Below are 22,464 nucleotides of genomic sequence, written 5' to 3' on the forward strand. Positions count from 1 at the left end.
GTGTCCTGACGCTTGTTGAAACATGCCTTCCACAGAGGAAATTCTTTAGGCTTACCTGCTTGTGTGCCAGTGCTGGAATAATGACATCGATTTAGCCTTTCATTAACCCCTATTACAAAGAGCCTATTTTAAAGAGAACTCTAGAACAAATATTACCATGCTAAACCATGTTGTGGCATATCATTCATCATATGGCATCATATGGAAATATAATTTTATTATAATGTTGGTATTAGGGAGGAGCAGTAAGGTCATTTCAATTTTGATAAATGGGAATGTTTGGCATGTGAGATGTCATCTCTGTCCGGAGAGATGAGGAAGAGCACTGGGAATGGGAATCGCGGAACAGGATCAGGAACACCGTTTTTTTTGTTTGTTGCTTGCTTCCTGTTTGTGGCGACGAGACCATGCAATTAAGAGAGCATGGAGCACTGCTTTGTGTGAATGATGTCATAAACATGTACGGACGTGGGTAGAACATCCAGTACCAGTCAGAGAAACTCCATATGAAGTAATAGTCAGACGGATAATCCCTACTGAATTACCTTTAAAATATATTGGTTGTTGGTTCTCTGACGTGTTTTATTGGAAAGCGGTTTTATGCCCCATGTCTGCTACAAGCTTGCATGATATGGCATATTCCTTTACTGCCTTCACTTGGCCTGTCAGCCCAACATTTCACCCAGGAACCTGCTGGATGAGCCTGCTGGCCATGGAATCTTTTGACGGCGTCGCATTTCTTCCTTCTGGCATGAATCAGATTTACTGAAGCCTCTACGGCAGCTTTTGTGAGGGTGTTTTGTTTGTTCTCTAAAGCATAGTCGGCGTTTTATGTCCTTTGCTGCTCCAAGATCGTAAACGGCGAGTAGTTTTTAGACTGGAGCTTGCACTGTATGGAGAGACAGCGTTCGCTAGCGCTAACTAACATGCTGTAATGTCAGCCCCAAGTACAATTAGCTCCCCGAACTGCTGGCTAATATGCAGGTATTGCATAAGATAAGTGTGTAGTAGGTGACTGCAATTGTAAAACAACATTCTTTATGGTTTGGCTGTTGACTGTATTGTTGAGGGTTGGAGCAGGGGGCCAGGAAAGGGCTTCCCTAAAGGCTCAAAATGTCCTCCAGACGGAGTGTTGAGTTACGTGTGGCTTAAAGTAGGTGAGCAGTGAACACAGTGGACATTAGGGGACATTTCAGAGGATGAGCCTTGTTCTATATGATGATAACCATGGTACATATGGACACTGGCATCTTCTGTATCGGACCTGTGGCTGAGGGTTCGGAGGCAAGTTGTTTTCTGATGTATGTAGCCGTGAAGCAGCTGTGGGTCCCCCGCATACTGTGGAGGGATGCAGGACTCTGTGGGCAATTACCATATTTAGTGCATACTAAATATCCCCTTCTCCCAGAGCGGGAATATGGGCGAACTGCCCTGTTGGATGCAGAGCCAGGAGCACCTCTACAGAGGGTAGGACATTCCGGAATAACTCACAGGCTACGGACACTAAGCATGCATACACGGTGAGTTCCGGAATAACTCACAGGCTACGGACACTAAGCATGCGTACACAGGGAGTTCTGGAATAACTCACAGGCTACGGACAGTAAGCATGCATACATGAGTTCCACGGAAGAAATCGGAATTTTAAAGTTGTGGAGAATACAACTTCAGTTGCATGCAGTCTTAAAAAAAACATTTTACTGGACCTACCTACCTTGCTCTTTCTCCTTATGAAAACTATATCTTAAATACAGCCTGTACCAGGGCCTTGATGGTCATTATTGCTCTTGAAGTACTCCTGAAGAGGCTCAGGCAAGGATCACTGGAAAATTTAGATGATACCATGGCAACCTCATCTTACTGTGCTGTCACCTTTCTGGCCCTAGGTTGAAGCATTCTTACGGTTTGACTTACAGCATGTGATACAGGAAGGGTTTGAATAAAGTCACAATCATAATTTAAAAAATAATAAACTTGAAGAATTATTAATTGTCTCCTTCCCCAGCTACCCTAGGCTACTCAACCTCTTGGCCAACACCCCCCAATCTTTGAGTTTCACAAATAAATATTTTCTGAGAGACAAATTTGAGAAAAAAAGAGCTTAGAGATTATATCTGTGTTTTCTGTCAATATATTTTCACATCTCATGTACATCATGGTTGGGGTGAGCATATTTGACAGGAGAGGGTGTGGTTTTGAATCACTAGCTGTTGAAAACCTTTGGATGATAGTTAGCTGGAATTAACCTCCAGTTCATACACCCTGCAAGTGTAAACATGCAAATTACAAGTGACTGCATATAACTGCCTTGGAATGTTTTATTCAGGCCATTAGGTTAACTTTATGTGAAGGGTATAATCAGAGTTAAGATGTCTGTCTCAGTCCTGTCCCACTAGCTTCTGTTTATGCAGTAGCTTCTGTTTATCCAGTTTTTAGTGTACAGATTTGTATTGTGTGGGGGAGGGGGGGGGGCGGGAGTGCTGATGAATAATGAATATGCACTAACATTGGGTCCCTTACTTGTTAAGTTCTGATTCTAACCACAGTTTTCTTTAGAATGGTTTCACCCCCCCCCCCAATCATTCAGAATCATAATGCATTCCAAGCCTGTCTGCTGATGAATATTCATGAGCACAGTGATGGGGGGATGGTTTTCACAGGAAATCTTGGAGAGTGAATAGCAGGCTTTAGCAAAGACGGACAGGAAGAAATGTATTTCTGGATCCCGCTGGTTATGTACCATCTATGGCAGAGTTAGCGTATGTTCCAGAAACAAGCTCTCATTTGCTCTACTTCGGGAGTTAAAGCAAAGGTGCTGCTTAAAATGTTTTCGATATGACACCACCCGGCTCTTGCATTTGACTGTGGCTTGAACCGTTTCTCAAGTTCAGCCGCACAAATAATTCTATTTCTGTGCAGCAAGTAGACACACAGGGCCTGTGATTGGCAGGTCAGGTTGTGAGGCTGTTCTGTTTGTTCTCTATGTCCCATGCAGAAGGGGGTTGTGAAACTGAACCTGGTGTATTAAATAACTCCACACTTTCCAAAACGAAGCAACATTATTCAAGTTGCAGCCCTAAATGTCCATCTTGTTGGACAATTTTCACACTTTTTGAAAATTCTCTTCATGTTCTTTCACACTGTCTCCCTCGCACACACACATACATGCACACACACACACACAAACACAAGCACGCAGAAACGCATGTGCGCGCACACGCACAAACACACACTCACGCACACACACACAATGTCTCGTACACACTGACTCACGCACGCACACACACACTCGCACACACACAATCACATACACATGCATATACTCACACACACACTGTCTCACACACACGCACTCACTGCCACATACAGATGCACACACACACACATATATATACTGACACACGCACTTACATGTGCACTCACGCACACACACACACATATACAGACACATACATATATGTTTGTGCACACACATACAACATACACACACATGCACAACATACACGCATACACTCACACGCACACACAGACGCACGCACAGACACACACACGTGCACACATACTGGCACACATGCGCACACACACACACACACATGTACAGACACATACATACATGTTTGTGCACACACATACAACATACACACACATGCACAACATACACGCATACACTCACACAGACGCAGGCACAGACACACACGCGCGCTCATGAACCTACGCAGATGCATGCACATACATGTGCACACACAGACACATATATGCACACACTGACACACACACACACACAGGTCTCTCTCTCACCCCTCCTTGCATTTTGTTGTCAGCTCCTTACACTGTATCTCTGTACTTTTGACTGATGGAGCGTACAACCATACATGACCATGTCCCTACGACTGTGCCTGTTGAAAATGTTCAGTATGTGAGAGCAGTCCAATAACCTGGCCACTGTGAATACTACACCCGCCCTCCTTCCCCATCACCAAAATGACACAAACAGCTGTGTCACAGCTTTTCCTGCCTTTGCCTTCAGGATATATATCAATAGAGAGATGAATATGTTTTGGCCTTATAGTTATGCAGTAACAGTCCCTGTACATAAAGGAGAGAGAGAGATAATCTGTGCTTTTCTGTTCAGGAGGGCTGACTCATCCAAACCGGATTTAACTGCAACGGAGGAAGCTGCAGTTGAACCTGTAAGCATATCTCTTCAGCCGCACTGCTCCAGCAACAAACCTACGCACACGCAATCTCTGCGAAAACTCGAAAAACAGCTTTCTGCAATCGCCATGTCTATACAACCTTGTTGATGGTCTGTCTTTAGCCGAGTTACTGTAGAGAACGAATCACGATGACTCAAATAACTACACGTTTGCTTCCTCTTTGCTGTGGTCAACGTAATATGCAAAAAAAAACCGAACAAACAAAAAATTAAGACTGTTTACATTCCACAGGTGCCATGGCTTGCACCTGCCTATGCCCATGCCCGCACCCGTGCCCACACCCGTGCCCCGGGGCCGGTTGGTACCAAGGCCTACACATGGCATAAAGGCGGGGTTGTGACAGTGGAGCACTAGTGAGTCATCACAGATGTGCGTTTAGGGCTCTTGAGTGTAATTAGCTAGCTGGGCTGTGGTTATTGTTAGCCTAGCGATGACACACTGCTGGGATGGCTTTTACAGAGGGCTCCATTCAGTACACAGACACACACACACACACACAGATACAGTTACATCCTAGAGCTTACTGTTAATTGGCAGGCATGGGCTTATTGTACACGAGGACAGCTTTTTAATGTTTTAAAATTATTTTTCATAACCAATGTCTTGTTCATTTCTCACTTTTAGCTCTGTGTGTAGTTTATCACCCTGCTTCTGATTTAAAAAACATGAGTAAAAACATGTGTTATTTTTGTATTATTTAAGCCCCTGACAAAAATGCTAATGAAATAATACCACTAACAAACACATTTAAATTGGCTGATTTGGTTGATATTTATTCTTTAAATGTCTCACATGCATGCATTCATTCAACATCAATTCAAATTGCAAATTAATAAATGGAAAATCAATGTGCTGTCCTCTAATCCACATGGCAAGATGAAGGACTACACTGAGCCTTACTATCTTTATCAGTGAATAAAAACAAATATCCAATATTTCAGACATACTTTGCCTTCTAGCATACATTAGACACCGATAATAATAAAATGATAATAATCATTTTACGCAGACTGATGGGAAAGATCAAAGACACCAGAGAGTAGTTCTCATAAGCCATGAATTTTGTTATCCCCAGTGGCCACCATCAGGGTTTTTCACCCATGTCTTTTCCAGCCTGTAGGCAGATTTTACCCAGTCAGTAGGTGGTAAAAACTTTCAGTTGGTGGTAAAAGTTTGCATTGCATTTGTTTCATTTTGAAGTTCCATTGCTGAGCAGGAGTGTATAAAGACAGGATAAACGGGCTGCCTTCAGTTCTGGATCCAGTGTTGTATCGGAAGGCTGAAGGGCAGAATCTCTGTGTTATTCTGCTAGCTTTCCCTCCAGCATTACTACTGGGTGAGATGTACTACTGGATTAATTTTGTGTTTTTCAGTGTCTTAGGGACACTGAATTAAGTTAGTGCAGACAACAAAGATTTGCTGAAATGTAGCTACCAAAGACCCAGGGCTACGACATCCCACTTTCGTCAATGTGAGGGATATGAAACTTTGAATTTTGAACCAATTCATTTTACAGCCAGAAGCCTTTTCTGATGGGTTGATAATTTCAGAGCCTTTAGAAGATATGTGTGATGTTGCTGTGCTGTACAGTACCAAGGCTGCAGGTAAAAAGTTTAATAAAAAACCGGTGGGGTTGAAATACTTGAAAGATTTTTTTTTTTTTTTAAGTCAGCTTTAAAAACACTAATGGTGTACCTTCGGCAAAATGCATCCTACAAATTTATTTCCTGATGTTTTTATAAATGCCAGAGTGCTATGAGTAGGTTGCTTCAGCTAAACGCAGTTGTAGTCTTCAGCTCTTGGTGTTCGTAAATGATCTTTAGGTCAAAGTTCAAGACTGACGGATGAATGCAGCTGTAATACATTTTAGATTCACGGTTGTGAGATGGATGCACAGGATGGTATAACATATAGTGGGTGCGATTACAATCTGGAGAAAACTCATTTGAAACCGTTAATTGGGGGTGCTAAAGTAGTTCCAGGGGGCCACAGTGTCTGCAGTGCTTGTGGCTTTAATAAGCTGGCAGTTTAACACCTGGAAAATGAGGTGTGTGGACTCGAGCCCATGAGCCACTTAAATTAAATGGACTGCATTTATATAGCGCTTTTATCCAAAGCGATTTACAATTGATGCCTCTCATTCGCCAGAGCAGTTAGGGGTTAGGGGTTAGGTGTCTTGCTCAAGGACACTTCGACACGCCCAGGGCGGGGTTTGAACCGGCAACCCTCCGACTGCCAGACAATCGGTCTTACCTCCTGAGCTATGTCGCCCCTGTTGGGTTAAGCACCAACATGCTGGAAGACACCTAAAAATGTTCCATGCTGTCCTCTTTGATCTGGGTCATCACGCAGACCCTTGGTCTGGGTTCTCACGCAGACCCTTGATATCGGTCCTCACGCAGACCCTTGGTCTGGGTCCTCACGCAGACCCTTGATATCGGTCCTCACGCAGACCCTTGATATCGGTCCTCACACAGACCCTTGGTCTCGGTCCTCACACAGACCCTTGGTCTCGGTCCTCACGCAGACCCTTGATATCGGTCCTCACGCAGACCCTTGATATCGGTCCTCACGCAGACCCTTGGTCTCGGTCCTCACGCAGACCCTTGGTCTCGGTCCTCACGCAGAACCTTGGCGGTTGAAGGGCGAGGAGGCTGACACATCGAGTCCGCTGAAGCGTGGTGAACAGTTGCAGAACACGACCCCAGAGCAAGTCAAATAAACACGCCCCCACCCCCAATCTGAAGATTAGACCCCTAGCCTGACTAATCCCTACCCTACGCACCTGCCTGCTCCCAGTGTTATCCTCTGTGGTTCATCTAATCTTGGGCTTGGACCTCAGTACGTTCTGAATTGGCTTCTTTTCTGAGGACTGGCTGAATTTAAAGTGCTAATTGTTAATTTTTTTATTTTTTAAACAACATTTTCAACCGCCAAAGCAGTACAGGTTTTAATCTGCCTTAATTGATGTTGTGGTCCCCTCCTGAATCCCTTTTCCTTTGAGTCACGAGGAATTTTGGCTGATATCACGAACATTTCTAAATTTCTGTTGCTAGCGAAACAAAATAGTGGAATGGTTGTCCCACCTTTGTTTGACATCATGAGGTTCTATTCTTACGAGGTGGAGCAGGAGCTTGCACTAAAATTAGAAAGTCTTAACACGACTGTTGAGCTTTGTCACATTTCCACCAGCGCATGGAAACTGTGACCACAGAACGTGACCAGTGCTTTTGTAATGGCCCAGGTGGGCCTGCCTTTACATTACATTACATTACAGGCATTTAGCAGACGCTCTTATCCAGAGCGACTTACACAACTTTTACATGGCATTTTTTACATTGTATCCATTTATACAGCTGGATATATACTGAAGCAATGTCGGTTAAGTACCTTGCTCAAGGGTACAACGGCAGTGTCCTACCCGGGAATCGAACCTGCGACCTTTCGGTTACAAGCCCAGTGCCTTACCCACTGTGCTACACTCGCCTTCACACCTCTCCTTCAGCAGGCGGGCCTGCCTTCACACCTCTCCTTCAGAAAGCCCGCACAGCGCTCGCTAGCTACACGCTAACAGCCTGTGGCGGAGTGGCTTGTGGCTGAGTTAATTTTGGTGGTGGTGGGTCTGTGGGGGGTCATTCCTCAGGAACATTCACTTGGCTGCTTTCAGTCCAGTAAGAAGTGTCGGAATGAAGAAAGCACAGTTGGTTGTGTGTGAGAGAGAGAGAGCCAAAGTGGAAGATATGTTGTTGAAAGCACAACTGCAGAGTCTTCGCAAAAAACCCCACCGAGCCACGTAACTCAGAACGCTATGCTAGCTCCGTGTCATGGTGTTCCCCCTTGCTCCGTTTCCATGGTGATGTAACACTCTCATTGTTTCTTGTTTCCCATGGTTACAAGATATGTACTGCAACTACTTCATCCAGAATGAGCCAGTCCTAGCGCGGACTCCGACTCTGAAATGCTGCTGACCTGCCTTTCTATCAGCGACTTCTTATGCATTTGAAAACAAAAGATGCTCACTGCCTTGGCTTTCTAAATAAACCCAGTATACCTAATGCTCCTTTCTTCTACTTTCTGCTCTCAATATACCTGAGGTCCTCCAGTGGACTGCAGCTCTTCATCTTCAAACTTGACCTTCCCAAAAAGTCTCAAATAGACAACTGACACCGATTTCAGTTGCAGGTTGTTGCTAAAATGACCTAACAATCCTTTAACAGTCATTTGCGTTGTTAAAAACACACTTGCATGAAGGAGCCCAAGAAGAAATGAGGAACTGGCTTGCATAATTTGTTTCCTGATGTCTCTTGACGACAGCCTTGTGACAGAAATAACGAGCTGATATGTGATGATTAGCTTCATGACCCAGCTAGAAACCAGCCCTACTGTTCACATCAGAGCAAAAAAGAGGCTGTCTGAAACAAACAAAAGCCTGGGTCATGTCTGTCTCATAGCACAGGTTACCATGGCTGGCATCCTGTTGAATTCAGTGTGGTAAATGGACTGCATTTATATAGCGCTTTTATCCAAAGCGCTTTACAATTGATGCCTCTCATTCGCCAGAGCAGTTAGGGGTTAGGTGTCTTGCTCAAGGACACTTCGACACGCCCAGGCGGGGTTTGAACCGGCAACCCTCCGACTGCCAGACAATCGGTCTTACCTCCTGAGCTATGTCGCCCCCCCCCAGTGTGTTCTCCCACAAGTCAGGCTTTTGGAGGTACTATATGTAGAGCAGGGGTGTCAAACTGATTCCCAAGGGGGCCGCAGTGTCTGTGGGTTTTTGTGGGTTCCTTCCAATCAATGACTTTAAATGAACCACTGGTGTCCTCAGACATTGCAGCCCTCCAGGACTGGAGTTTGACACCTGTGAGCCCAGTTAAAATGCGTAAATCTAAATAATTCCACCAAATTTCAATCATGAGTGAACATATTATTCGGCACCATCAAGTGTGTACCGTTGCCACTGTTTGGTCACATGTAATAATCTGGTGAACAGTGAAGCATTTTTTTTTTAAACATACTGCACAGTTTCAGTTGTAATGTGACATTGTGCACATGAACAGCTGTGTGAGGCACACACATAACCACATTAAATGTGTGTTTCACCAGTAACTGCAACGTGGTCACACTGTAGTGAACTGTTGGCACTGGGGACAGCGACCATACCGAAGTTCCAGGCCTTTTTCCCGCCAAACCGCCCAGACCTCTCGTGTTGCTGCTCTGGGCCTCTTGTGTTGCTGCTCTGGGCCTCGTGCTGCTGCTCCGGGCCTCTCGTGTTGCTGCTCTGGGCCTCTCATGTTGCTGCTCTGGGCCTCGTGCTGCTGCTCTGGGCCTCTTGTGTTGCTGCTCTGGGCCTCTTGTGTTGCTGCTCTGGGCCTCGTGTTGCTGCTCTGGGCCTCTTGTGTTGCTGCTCTGGGCCTCTCGTGTTGCTGCTCTGGGCCTCTCGTGTTGCTGCTCTGGGCCTCGTGTTGCTGCTCTGGGCCTTGTGTTGCTGCTCTGGGCCTCGTGTTGCTGCTCTGGACCTCGTGTTGCTGCTCCAGTCCTCTGCACCTGCATGACGGAACGCTCTTCCTGACAAACACCTTTCTGTTTAGCCTCAGCCTCTTTATTTTTTTACAAAAACAATTTATGATATCCCTTTTTTATTTTTACTCCTCCCGATTTGGAGTGCCTATTTAAATTTGCCGGCAATTTTTTCATGGCTGTGTTGTCCTGTCCAGTTTGCCGGGAATAAATAAAGTGTTTTTTAAAAATTAAATTGCGCTTCCCTGTGCTCTCAATTCAGTCTCTTCATGTCAGCATACTCTGCCAGCTGTCATTTGTTTCCACTCCACAGTCCAGCAGAGGAGCTGCAGACTTGTTTGCATCAAAGCCGTACACATCCTGTGCAGCTGGCGCAGCCAGAATACAGGAGCCTGATTGGCCAGAAGAGTCATGTGCCGTGACCCACAGTTACCACGGCATGAGCTACATACCAGCCACAGATTTGTCTTTTGACTTATCCAAAAAAAGGTACTGACTGTGGGGTGTGATTGGGATACATACTGATGAGGGCCGTGTATCAAACACACCCTCGTTTGCATGTTTTCTCTCTCGATGAAAGAAGTGTGACCATAAGGAGTAAAGCTGACATGTACAGTCACACTACTTTTGCTTTTCTATTGCATAACTCTGAGTTATGAGAACGTTAGAGAAAGGTACGGCTTCAGCCATAAACACACTCCATGCGGCCTTTTAGGGCCACAACCTGTCCCTGGGTCACGTAGTTCAATTGTGTGATTTATGTTTGAGCTACAGCAGTATTTTTGCTTAGGGGCACCAAAACCCTAAGGAAGGCACTGTACATGTTGTTTGATGCCACATTCAATGCTGGTGTCTGCCTTGATGGAAATGATTACCTGGACTTTGCTTGTAGTGCAAGGCTGAAGATTCTGTGGGAAAAATAAAAGAGAATATGTGTTTAGATTCAACGTTACTCATGTACACATCTGATTGTTTGCTATGTTCAGTCCCTGTGTCACACTCCTTTCTGACTTGAATTCACGCTAGATGGTTTTCTATTATCGTTCTATTGAGCTGACATGGGCAGCAAAGTTTTAGGTAGTGGATGTTGGCTTGATTAGAAACGAGATGTGCGCGAGGTTGGCTTGCTTAGAAACGAGATGTTGGCTAGGTTGGCTTGCTTAGAAACGAGATGTTGGCTAGGTTGGCTAGCTGCGTATCTACGTAGTGCCAGCAAATTTCTGCGGTGTTAGACGCTTCAAGGATATCACCCCTATCCATCAAAACAAACTGGAAGAAATTGGAAAGATACAAATGTTAAAGAGCATTAAGAAAAGCCATAGATCCAGTAAAAAAAAAAATAATTAAAGAATACACCAAACAAATAAAAATATGATGGGCCTATGTGAAAGCATATCATCCCTGTATTGCATTCAGTTGTCGTTGTAGCCTTGATTGAATAGCTGTGTCGCATAATTTACCAACCCTGTATCTTGCCACGACGGCTTAAGTAAGTAGCTCTGCATAAGGACGTCCACAAATAATTACAACAATAATAATAATGTCGGTCAGTAACAAGTCCAATTTTCAAATTGCATTTAAAATTATTCTTTTTATCTCGTTATATAAAAAGTTATTTACAACTGCATGAAAAAAGGACATAATTGCAAAATATATATATATATATGATTTCCAATGGGCGACATGATTATAAAATGTAATAGGCCTATCGCAGGTGACTGGTATTAATCCGATAAATAACAGACATAAGGAGTCCTGACTGTAATGTCCCGTATGTGCACTAGTTAATTTTCTTCCGTAAATCAAGAGTTAATCTGCCAAATGACACGTGTGTGTTTTTTTTCGGTAGCTGTGTGAGCCAGCAGCTGCTCTTGTGAAGCTGCAGAGGGGAGGGAACGGGGACAAATTCGGTACAGCAATCCCGGGTACACTCACACACCCAGGAGGGGCGAGAGAGAGAGAGAGAGACGCACGCACGCACGCACTCCCTCCCTCCCCCCCTCTCTCTATCTGCAACGCTTTAGCACTGCCACAGCGTTCTGTGCACACAGAGAGGCGACGACTCAGACGCTGTAATAAACACGCTTCTATGCAAGAGGAACTCGGGAGACACCACCATTACTAGCTAAGTAGATTACACTTGCGCCTGGATATCACCCAGCCATAGCCTATATATATTCATAAATATATACATATATATCTGAGGGACGGTGAGTAGGCTACTTCGAAAGAGAGGTCGCAGTAGCCAGCGAAACCGCTGGGGCGCCGTGTTAAGGATTCCCTGCAGTTAAATCAATCGCTTCATTTCCATATTCCTTATATCCCCTCCCTGTTGTGCTGTAGAGTGCTAATATAACGCGTCGCTTGCTCAACAGAAGCTCTGGGGAAAATTTTTGTAATATTTTAAATGCACCGCTCCCCAGTTCGGGCGGTGCGTCTGATGCGGCTGCAGACGCGGAAAACAAGTGCAAGACGTCAATGATCTCTCCCGTCGAAGAAGAGTGCTGTTTTTTCCAACTCGTATATACCCATAGCCAGAACGCGTATTTAACGTGTGGAGGACCGTCGTTCCTATTGCTCGCTGGATTTGTCCTTTTTCTCCTTGTAACTCACGACTAGACCAATGGGTTCTTAATCCTCGTTTTTAAATAATTTTCTGCTGTCGACAAAGACAACTGGATATCGGTACATATCCACAAATATAATGTAGAATTAAACGCGCTACCGTAGTTGCCATTATTACCATCACTCTCATTTTTGTGGCATTCTAACCAAAATGCCGGCTGGAATGAAGCCTCTGGAAAAGTTTCTGAAGAAACAGACCACTGCCCTCAGTCGGGCTGGGGGTTTCGGGGAAAAAGCAACTGGCACGGGGGCTTCAAGGCGACGAGCCAGCCTCTCAAGAGTCGTGCCGTTCTTTCGCGAGACTTCGCCGGAGAGCGGCCCCGCGCGCGAGGTCTTCAGCCCCGACACGGAGGAGCCGCCGTGCTGGCCGCCCGCCGCCGCCGACATCAGGAGTCCGTCTTTGTCGAGCGATGAACAGAGCTCGGAAGCAAGTCTGGAGACGACCTGGACTCCGTTGCCCCCAGACACGCCTGAAAACATTGCACTGGCAGTGCTTGACAGCGTAGCGGGCAAACGACATATAAACTGCACAGGTAAGCGTGGGGCAGTTGAGTCAGGCGGAGACTTCTAGCGTCCGGCAAGCCACCTATGTATTCAGACTCTCAGATTTAGAGCGAATAGATGGTCTTTTAAAGCATTAACACATATTTTATATAATTTAAAGCTCAGGCATAGCCGACATTTTCATACGAGTGCTTTTACGATATATTTAACTTGGCATTTTGAATTGCAAACTCTTATTCAATTTAAGGCGGTGAGCATTTCGTAGAATAATCGCAGCCACCCGTACGTAAGATGCGTACTTATAAGTGATCAAAGGAATTTAAGTAGGGATACCGAATCGTTTGTTTTCTATATGAAGACATGCGTTCCATAGATAACATGGCATATATAACCTACATATCTGTGGAAATCGCGATGATCAAACGCAGCAGTTAATCGTGAAATGCATCTTAAAGCACGGCGAGGTCATCATTTTCAGTTTGGCTCTGACTCGGGATTTCTTATGTTTATATCAAGTCTATAATATGCGACAGGAATAAAGATGGTTGAAGCAACCATACTTACTGTTACAGTCAACACCAAACCAAGTTGCACGGTTTCACTCCCGTTGGTGTTCGTTCTAAGCACGAGTCGAAAATTTTGATCACTCTTAAAGAATAAGAATGCATAGTTCCTGTGATGCACCTGTGCTTTTGCGAACGTTGCTTTGGTTTTGCTGATGCCTATGGAGTATGTTTGTTTATTTTGAAATGTGGGGAAAAATGATTTAACATTTTCTCTGAAAGCAGATGCTTATTTGTACAGTTTGAAAGGAAAGCCAGTAAATTGTGATATTTGCAGTACACCAGACACATGCTTTTCGTAAATGCAGGAATGCTTGAAAATGGTTGTGCAGAATGCCTCAAAATTAGCATCTAATATAAGCAAGCTGACGTTCCCAACATAGACTACTGCATGTCTCCACCCACACCCATCACAAAGTGTGGTATGTTTGGGCATATCCATTTCTTCCCTGTTAAAATAGCACATTTCACTTCTGAAATGCAACTGCGAAAGTTACTGCGCCTCCATATATAACAGGGCTGAATATGCGGCCGTTTCATGCGTCAGAGTTGCAAGTGCCAGGCCCGAATTCCACCGGGTCCACATAAAATTGTGCGTCAGTCAACGTCGCACCTGACCCTGTAATACCTGTTGTCGCTCCAATTCCATTCTAACCATTCCAAGGCTGCATTATTGGAATGACTACAGTGTAGCTTGCCTGGGTCTTTCAGCAACATCAGAAAATGCACCATAGGTCCATTTGAAAGGGAGAGTGACAGAAAGCATTTTACTTTGAAGAAGAGAGAAGCCCTGAAGTGATCAGTAGAGGCGTCATTGATTGTAAACAGCATTTTGCTAGCAGGATATCGGAGGCCTTTTGCAGTGACGGAGGCCGTGGTGTCCGGTGGTGTTCCTGGAGTGGAAAGTGTGATGGCCAAGCTTTGGCCTCTTGTATCCATGCGCCTGCATGCCATTTTTAATGTCCATGTTCCCCCTCCACCATGTGCACAGGTACAGAAGATGTGCAGATGCAGAGACAGGGTTGTCTGACTTGTTGTCATTATGGGAGGATGGGACACTAAATGATCGTGCTTCTGAAGACGACACGTTGGACTACTTTACTTCCACTAGGGTCGCAGTAACAGCTAGCAGTGACCTTGATTCGGCACGATAACTTCTAAAAAATTAAAAACTAAAATCACATTGGAACGCCGGTTGTCGCTCTATCCCATGAATCAGTTGCTAAATTGGGAAATGGTCACCCAGTCTGGCCGAAAATGCTGACTCCATGGCGTTGGGAGAACAGAGGAATAGCAGGTGTCCCTTGGTGTCTCACAGGTAAAGGTTTTCACCATGTTGGACAGGGGGTGGAGATGTGGTCTGCTCTCCTAGGGCTGATTTAATGCCCTATGTGGGGCTGATTTAATGCCCTATGTGGGGCTGATTTAATGCTCTATGTGGGGCTGATTTAATGCTCTATGTGGGGCTGGTTTAATGCCCTATGTGGGGCTGGTTTAATGCTCTATGTGGGGCTGGTTTAATGCCCTATGTGGGGCTGGTTTAATGCCCTATGTGGGGCTGGTTTAATGCCCTATGTGGGGCTGATTTAATGCCCTATGTGGGGCTGATTTAATGCCCTATGTGGGGCTGGTTTAATGCCCTATGTGGGGCTGGTTTAATGCCCTATGTGGGGCTGATTTAATGCCCTATGTGGGGCCACCCAGAAAAATACTGGGCTGCGTGGAACCTTTAGCACGCCTCCTCTTCTATACGGTTGGCTGGTGTTTGACAGATTAGTCTGTCCTACAGCTCTCTGTGTTCCAGTGTGGCTCTGCTTGCCTTTGCCAGTGCTTTGCAGGTTGGAAGAGATGAGAGGCGTTTTGGCAAGAGTTCGGCGGGAGAGAGAGAGAAAAAACAAGCGCGCCTATGCCGTTTCGTTATGTACAGTCCCGACAGCTTCTCAAGGTCATCTGCTCAAGTGTTGCATAACTGTGTTTGCCGGAGTCTTATTTTGGATTGCAGGGGGGGCCCATGTGGGTGGGGGGGCCTGTGGGTGGGGGGGCAGGCAGGCTGGATTCTGAGCGCTGAGGGACGAGTTTCCTCTTTGATCTCACGCAGGGCTGACGAGCGGCTGCCGAGGCCATCGATGGAGAGATTATGCCTTCTGTGCGGCCCAGCTCTCGTTCAAGAAGAGTCCGTCCGTCCGTCCGTCCGTGTACCATTTCACTTTCATATTTGAGCATGCCTGCGAGCTGTCGCTTGGGCAGTGTTGCCGAGCCGCTCTCGGTTGAAAAGCCGGGATTCTCTCTCTGCGCACGTCATGTAGGCTGCTTCATCACGTGCAACTTCTACTATTTTATTAAGCAAATGCAACAATTGTACTTATTTATTAAATCCAACTATTTATTTATTCAGCCTACTTAATAATACTGCGTACAACCACTAGCCAAGATTTTGTGTGTGTGTGTGTGTGTGTGTGTGCGTGTGTGTGTGTGTACTATAGTTCTATATGTAGACTAGTGTTGGGCAGAGCTACTAGCTAAACTAGCCTACATTTTCCTTTACCATGTGTGTATTTTCTTTTTCTAAAATCAAGTAGCTACAATTGTAGGCTAGCTGTATTGCCATAAAAGGTAATTCATTACACCAAAATCCCAGCTTTTACATTCACACTATTATTCGTCGGATATTTAAAGCGAAATTCTCTGCCTAAAATGGACACGACACAACTGCTCTGCCCCATATAAAATGCAAGTAATTGTGTTTCTGTCCTGCAATGTTAGACATTTAAGTGGCCACACCACAAATGAATGGACACACTTAATGTATCAAAGTTCTCAACAGCAGCAGATTGGCCACATTCACGTCAATCAAGCGTACCTTTGCATACCGTCTGTCAGGCAGAAGCCTTAGGGAATGGGATGAAAACAGGAAGCCTTACGCATTCTTTAAAACGACACTGTGATCCAGCATGGCCTCTGCGGTCCATGTATTAGCCAACCCTGACACACAGTACGCTTTCATTTATTTGTCATTCGTAGTCAAGGAAAAACGATTGCATCCTTGCCTATGTGTTTCTTTCATCTACAGTGTGTGTTACCATGCATGTATGTGTATGCATGTCTTTTGTAGCCTACATTTATATATGAATTCCTATTATCACTATTACTATTATAACTCATAACTAACACAGTTCAAAAAGATATGATATCTGATGAAAAACATGTTTTCAGCGTACAAAAATGCCAAGTTACTCTCACATACAAAGCACTGTCTATAAGTCATTACTCCAAATCTAAGCCTGCCATTAAAAGTATTGATATCAAAATTGTGCCAAGTTACATGAAACAATATTGTCTATCTTAGCTCACACTAATTAAACAAGCTGTAGCAGAAATGCTACCCAATGTTTCCTAAATTCTAAAGTGTTATAAAAAAATGTCAGAAGGCACAGAGACCCACTTATAAGCACAAAGTGTAATATTCACCTGACAAACAACAATTTGTATCATATCAAAAGAAGGTATGATTAGACTGATGTGTTGCACAGCTATAAAGAGGAGGTAAAAGAGGAGGTAAAGAACGGTTATCTGAATGGACTAGGGAGCCGTGGTGTAATCTGAAGAGGTGAGTCTTCAGTCTGCTTCGAAATTAGAATTTGAAAGTTTAAATTGGTATTGGTATATGCAGTATGTGTGTATTTCTGTGTTGAGTGGGGTAGCGAGGTTGGTCGTGTTCAGGAGAGGGTGCGGCTGACGGGCGTGGCTGTTGGTGGAGTAGCAAGGTTGGTCGTGTTCAGGAGAGGGTGCGGCTGACGGGCGTGGCTGTTGGTGGAGTAGCGAGGTTGGTCGTGTTCAGGAGAGGGTGCGGCTGACGGGCGTGGCTGTTGGTGGAGTAGCAAGGTTGGTCGTGTTCAGGAGAGGGTGCGGCTGACGGGCGTGGCTGTTGGTGGAGTAGCAAGGTTGGTCGTGTTCAGGAGAGGGTGCGGCTGACGGGCGTGGCTGTTGGTGGAGTAGCAAGGTTGGTCGTGTTCAGGAGAGGGTGCGGCTGACGGGCGTGGCTGTTGGTGGAGTAGCAAGGTTGGTCGTGTTCAGAGAGGGTGCGGCTGACGGCGTGGCTGTTGGTGGAGTAGCGAGGTTGGTCGTGTTCAGGAGAGGGTGCGGCTGACGGGCATGGCTGTTGGTGGAGTAGCGAGGTTGGTCGTGTTCAGGAGAGGGTGCGGCTGACGGGCGTGGCTGTTGGTGGAGTAGCAAGGTTGGTCGTGTTCAGGAGAGGGTGCGGCTGACGGGCGTGGCTGTTGGTGGAGTAGCAAGGTTGGTCGTGTTCAGGAGAGGGTGCGGCTGACGGGCGTGGCTGTTGGTGGAGTAGCGAGGTTGGTCGTGTTCAGGAGAGGGTGCGGCTGACGGGCGTGGCTGTTGGTGGAGTAGCGAGGTTGGTCGTGTTCAGGAGAGGGTGCGGCTGACGGGCGTGGCTGTTGGTGGAGTAGCGAGGTTGGTCGTGTTCAGGAGAGGGTGCGGCTGACGGGCGTGGCTGTTGGTGGAGTAGCGAGGTTGGTCGTGTTCAGGAGAGGGTGCGGCTGACCGGCGTGGCTGTTGGTGGGATTGAGGTGTTAAAGGCTGAAGTGTTTGGAGTAGCGTTTAGCGCATGTGCCTCTCAGCTCAGCATTTGGAATGGGCTCAGTGCGGGCGCCATCGCGTGTGTAAAGCCGCATGCTGCAGCTGCATGCAACGCGGTAAACGAAGAAGAAGCGAAGTTTTGATTATTATGGTCGTTTATGCGGTGGGTCGTGAGCTGCAAGCGAGTCATCCTGGTTTCGGCGTGGGGTGAAATTCCAAACAAGGGGCAGATCTCCAGTGGGCAGTCTATGCTCCAGTGGGTGATCTCTGCTCCAGTGGGCGGTCTATGCTACAGTGGGCTGTCTCTGCTCCAGGTCTCTGTTCCAGTGGGCGGTCTATGCTACAGTGGGCTGTCTCTGCTCCAGTGGGTGATCTCTGTTCCAGTGGGCTGTCTCTGCTCCAGTGGGTGATCTCTGTTCCAGTGGGCTGTCTCTGCTCCAGTGGGTGATCTCTGTTCCAGTGGGCGGTCTATGCTACAGTGGGCAGTCTCTGTTCCAGTGGGTGATCTCTGTTCCAGTGGGCTGTCTCTGCCCATGGTGCTCTGTTCCAGTGGGCTGTCTCTGCTCCAGTGGGTGATCTCTGTTCCAGTGGGCGGTCTATGCTACAGTGGGCAGTCTCTGTTCCAGTGGGCGGTCTCTATTCCAGGTCTCTGCTCCAGTGGGCAGTCTCTGTTCCAGTGGGCGGTCTCTATTCCAGGTCTCTGCTCCTGTGGGCGGTCTCTGTTGGGTTTCTGGCGCTCACTCAGTGCGGAACGCGTCGGCGGGTCCCTGCAGTTTTTGCGGGAGTGAAGTCGCGGGCCTGGCGTTGGGGTGGAGTGGGAGAGGCTCGCGCGGAAGCACTCTGGATCTGCGTGAGAGGGTTAGGGTTAGGGCTACGGCTCAGAGCAGGAGAGACTTTGACTTTTGATGTTCCTTTATTGAACCACCAAAATTTCCACAACTACCTTAAAAACTATCCCAGCCCCTTATGAGTGAGGGAGAGAGAGAGGAAGTGAGAAGGAGAGAGAGAGGGAGGGAGAGAGAGAGAGAGAGAGAGGTTCAGAGAGAGAGAGAATGGGAGAGAGGGGTGAGTGGTTCAGAGAGAGGGAGGGAGAGAGAGAGAGGGGGAGAGAGGTTCAGAGAGAGAGAGGAGAGGGAGGGAGAGAGAGGGGGGAGAGAGAGGAGGAGAGAGAGAGGATGGGATTACATAAGAAGTGGGGAAATGGCTGCCGTTTTTTCTCCTCAGCGGCCCACGCACCTGGGCCACACATGAGGAGAGCATGGGTGTGGGCAAGTGTGTGGACTAGGTGGGTGTGTAGAGGTGTGTGTGTGTGTGTACGCTAGTGTGTGTGCCTGTGTGTGTGTGTTCGCAGTGTGTGTTGCCTGTGTGTTGTGTGTGTGTACGCTAGTGTGTATGCCCGTGGTTTTGTGTGTGGTTAACGTGTGTGTGTGCTGTGTGTTATGTGTGTGGTGCTGTGTGTGTGTGTGTGTGTGTACGCTAGTGTGTGGTGTGTGTATGAGTGTGTGTTTGTGTGTGTGTGTACGCTAGTGTGTAGTGTGCCTGTGTGTGTGTGTTTACGCTAGTGTGTGGTGTGTGTATGAGTGTGTGTGTGTGTGTGTACGCTAGTGTGTAGTGTGCCTGTTGTTGTGTGTACGCTGTGTGTTTGTGTGTTGTAGGCATGTCAGGCCTGTGTTGGTGTGTCGCCTGTGTGTGTGCTGTTCCAATTAGTGTGTGTAGGTGTTGTATGTATGTGGTGTGCCTGTGTGTTTGTGTGCTTGTAGTGTGTAGTGTGCTGTGTTTGTGTGCCGCCATGTGTAGTGTTTGTGTGTGTGTATGCTAGTGTGTGGTGTGTGCCCGTGTGTGTGTTTGTGTGTGTGTGTGTGTGTACGCTAGTGTGTAGTGTGCCTGTGCGTGTGTGTTTTACCCAGTGTGTGGTGTGTTTGTGTGTGTATATGCTAATGTGTAGTGTGTGTATGTACGCTAGTGTGTAGTGTGTGCCTGTTTGTTTGTGTGTACGCTAGTGTGTTTGTGTGTGTGTAGGCCAATGTGCAGTGTGCCTGTGTGTTTGTGTGTGTACGCCAGTGTGTAGTGTGCGTGTATACGCCAGTATGTAGTGTGTGTATGAGTGTGCGTGTATGGTAGTGTGTGGTGTGTGCCTGTGTGTTTGTGTGTCTATGCTAGTGTGTAGTGTGCCTGTGTGTTTGTGTGTGTCCGCCAGTGTGTAGTGTGTTTGTGTGTGTGTGTACGCTAGTGTGTGGTGTGTACGTGTGTGTTTGTGTGTGCGTATATATCTGAGTGTGTGTGTGTATGCCAGTGTATGGTGTGTGCCTGTGTGTGTGTAGGTCGGTGTGTACTTGTGTGCCTGTGTGTGTGTGTAGGCCGGTGTGTGCCTGTGTGTGTGTAGGCCAGTGTGTGGTGTGTGCCTTTGTGTTTGTGTGTGCTTTTTTCTGAGTGTGTGTGTGTGTACACCAGTGTGTGGTGTGTGTGTGTGTGTGTGTAGGCCAGTGTGTGGTGTGTGTTTGTGTGTGCTTTTTTCTGAGTGTGTCTGTGTGTGTACACCAGTGTGTGGTGTGTGCCTGTGTGTGTGTGTGTGTGTACGCCAGTGTGTGGTGTGTGCCTTTGTGTGTATGTGTGTGTGTGTAGGCCAGTGTGTGGTGTGTGCCTGTGTGTGTGTGTGTACGCCAGTGTGTGGTGTGTGCCTGTGTGTGTGTGTGTGTAGGCCAGTGTGTGGTGTGTACTTGTGTGTGCCTGTGTGTGTAGTGTGTATGAGTGTGTACGCTAGTGTGCAGTGTGCCTGTGTATTTGTGTGTGCTTTTTTCTGAGTGTGTGTGTGTGTGTACGCCAGTGTGTGGTGTGTGCCTGTGTGTGTGTGTACGCCAGTGTGTGGTGTGTGCCTGTGTGTGTACATGTATGTGCGAATACGCTTGCATTTGTGTGTGCTAATGTGTGGTGAGTGTCTCTGCGTGCGTTCGTTTGTGCTACTTTAGTACATGGCTCTTCAGCACCTGTTCACATGGCAACGAGCATTATCAGAGTGTGCGGAGGAGGAGGAAGAAGGAGAGGAGGGAGGGAGGGAGCAAAAGATGGAAGCTTTAGGGAAGGTGTGAGGATGCAGAAGATGAGAAGAAAGATTGGAAAGGGTTAGGGGAAGACAGGAAACTAAGGGAGAGGATGAGGATGAAAAGCAAGAACTGGTCTTCCCGGCTTCGACCGGCATCGTCCGGCTTCGACCGGCATGGAGCAGGCGGGTGCGTAATTCGGTCACCCGGATGTGTTCGGCGCTCGGAAGAAATGCGCTCTGTTCGGCGGGACAATAACCACGCCGCCCCCCCCCCCCCCCCCAGGCCCACAGGTCAGTCACCAAACCCACACCGCACCCACACCCGCAACCCCCACACACGCAACCCACACCCGTAACCCACACACGCACACCCACACACGCAACCCCCACACGCAAACCCACACACGCAACCCCCACACACGCAAACCCACACACGCAACCCCACACACACCCACACACGCAACCCCCACACGCAAACCCACACACGCAACCCCCACACGCACACCCACACACGCAAACCCACACGCACCCACACACGCAACCCACACGCAACCCACACACGCAACCCCCACACACACACCGCAACCCACACGCAAACCCACACACGCAACCCCCACACGCACACCCACACGCACACCCACACACACAAACCCACACGCACACCCACACACCCAACCCCCACACGCAACCCACACACGCAAACCCACACACACAACCCCCACACGCACACCCACACACGCAAACCCACACGCACACCCCACACCCAACCCCCACACGCTACCCACACGCGCAAACCCACACACACAACCCCACACCAACCCACACACGCAACCCCACACACAACCCCCACACCGCACCCCACACACGCAAACCCACACACACACCCACACGCACCCCACACACGCAAACCCACACACGCAACCCCACACGCCACCCACACACCCAACCCCCACACGCAAACCCACACACAACCCCCACAGCAACCCACACACGCAACCCCCACACGCAACCCCACATGCAACCCCACACACGCAAACCCACACACCAACCCCCACACGCACACCCACACACCCAACCCCCACACAACCCCCACATGCACACCCACACACGCAACCCCCACACGCAAACCCCACATGCAACCCCACACACGCAACCCCCACACGGACACCCCACACACGCAACCCCACACACCACACCCACACACGCAAACCCAAACGCACACCCACACACGCAACCCCCACACGCACACCCACACACGCAACCCCCACACGCACACCCACACACGCAACCCCCACACACGCAAACCCACACACGCAACCCCGCACATGCAAACCCCCACACGCACACCCGGACACGCACACAGGTTCTCTGGTGAGCAGAGGTCTTGGCTTTCCAGGGT

The 22,464-nt window shown here is 47.6% G+C and overlaps 1 protein-coding gene across 7 annotated transcripts in view; it reads left to right on the plus strand.

Moving 5' to 3' along the window:
• Positions 1-22,464, plus strand: part of rapgefl1 (Rap guanine nucleotide exchange factor (GEF)-like 1) — a 73,044-nt gene that overhangs the window by 20,247 nt on the left and 30,333 nt on the right. Inside the window, exon 1 of one of the 7 annotated variants that reach the window (XM_064316360.1) lies at positions 11,619-11,861. The exons of 5 other annotated variants lie outside the window; for them this stretch is intronic. Coding sequence is in view for 1 of the 2 variants with exons in the window: in XM_064316354.1 (XP_064172424.1) it covers positions 12,514-12,895 (382 nt within the window). In the remaining variant the exon portion in view is untranslated. One more of the 7 variants, XM_064316354.1, reaches the window with a different exon arrangement.

Source organism: Anguilla rostrata, chromosome 17 (genome assembly GCF_018555375.3).
Source record: "Anguilla rostrata isolate EN2019 chromosome 17, ASM1855537v3, whole genome shotgun sequence".
Classification (NCBI taxonomy): Eukaryota; Metazoa; Chordata; class Actinopteri; order Anguilliformes; family Anguillidae; genus Anguilla; species Anguilla rostrata.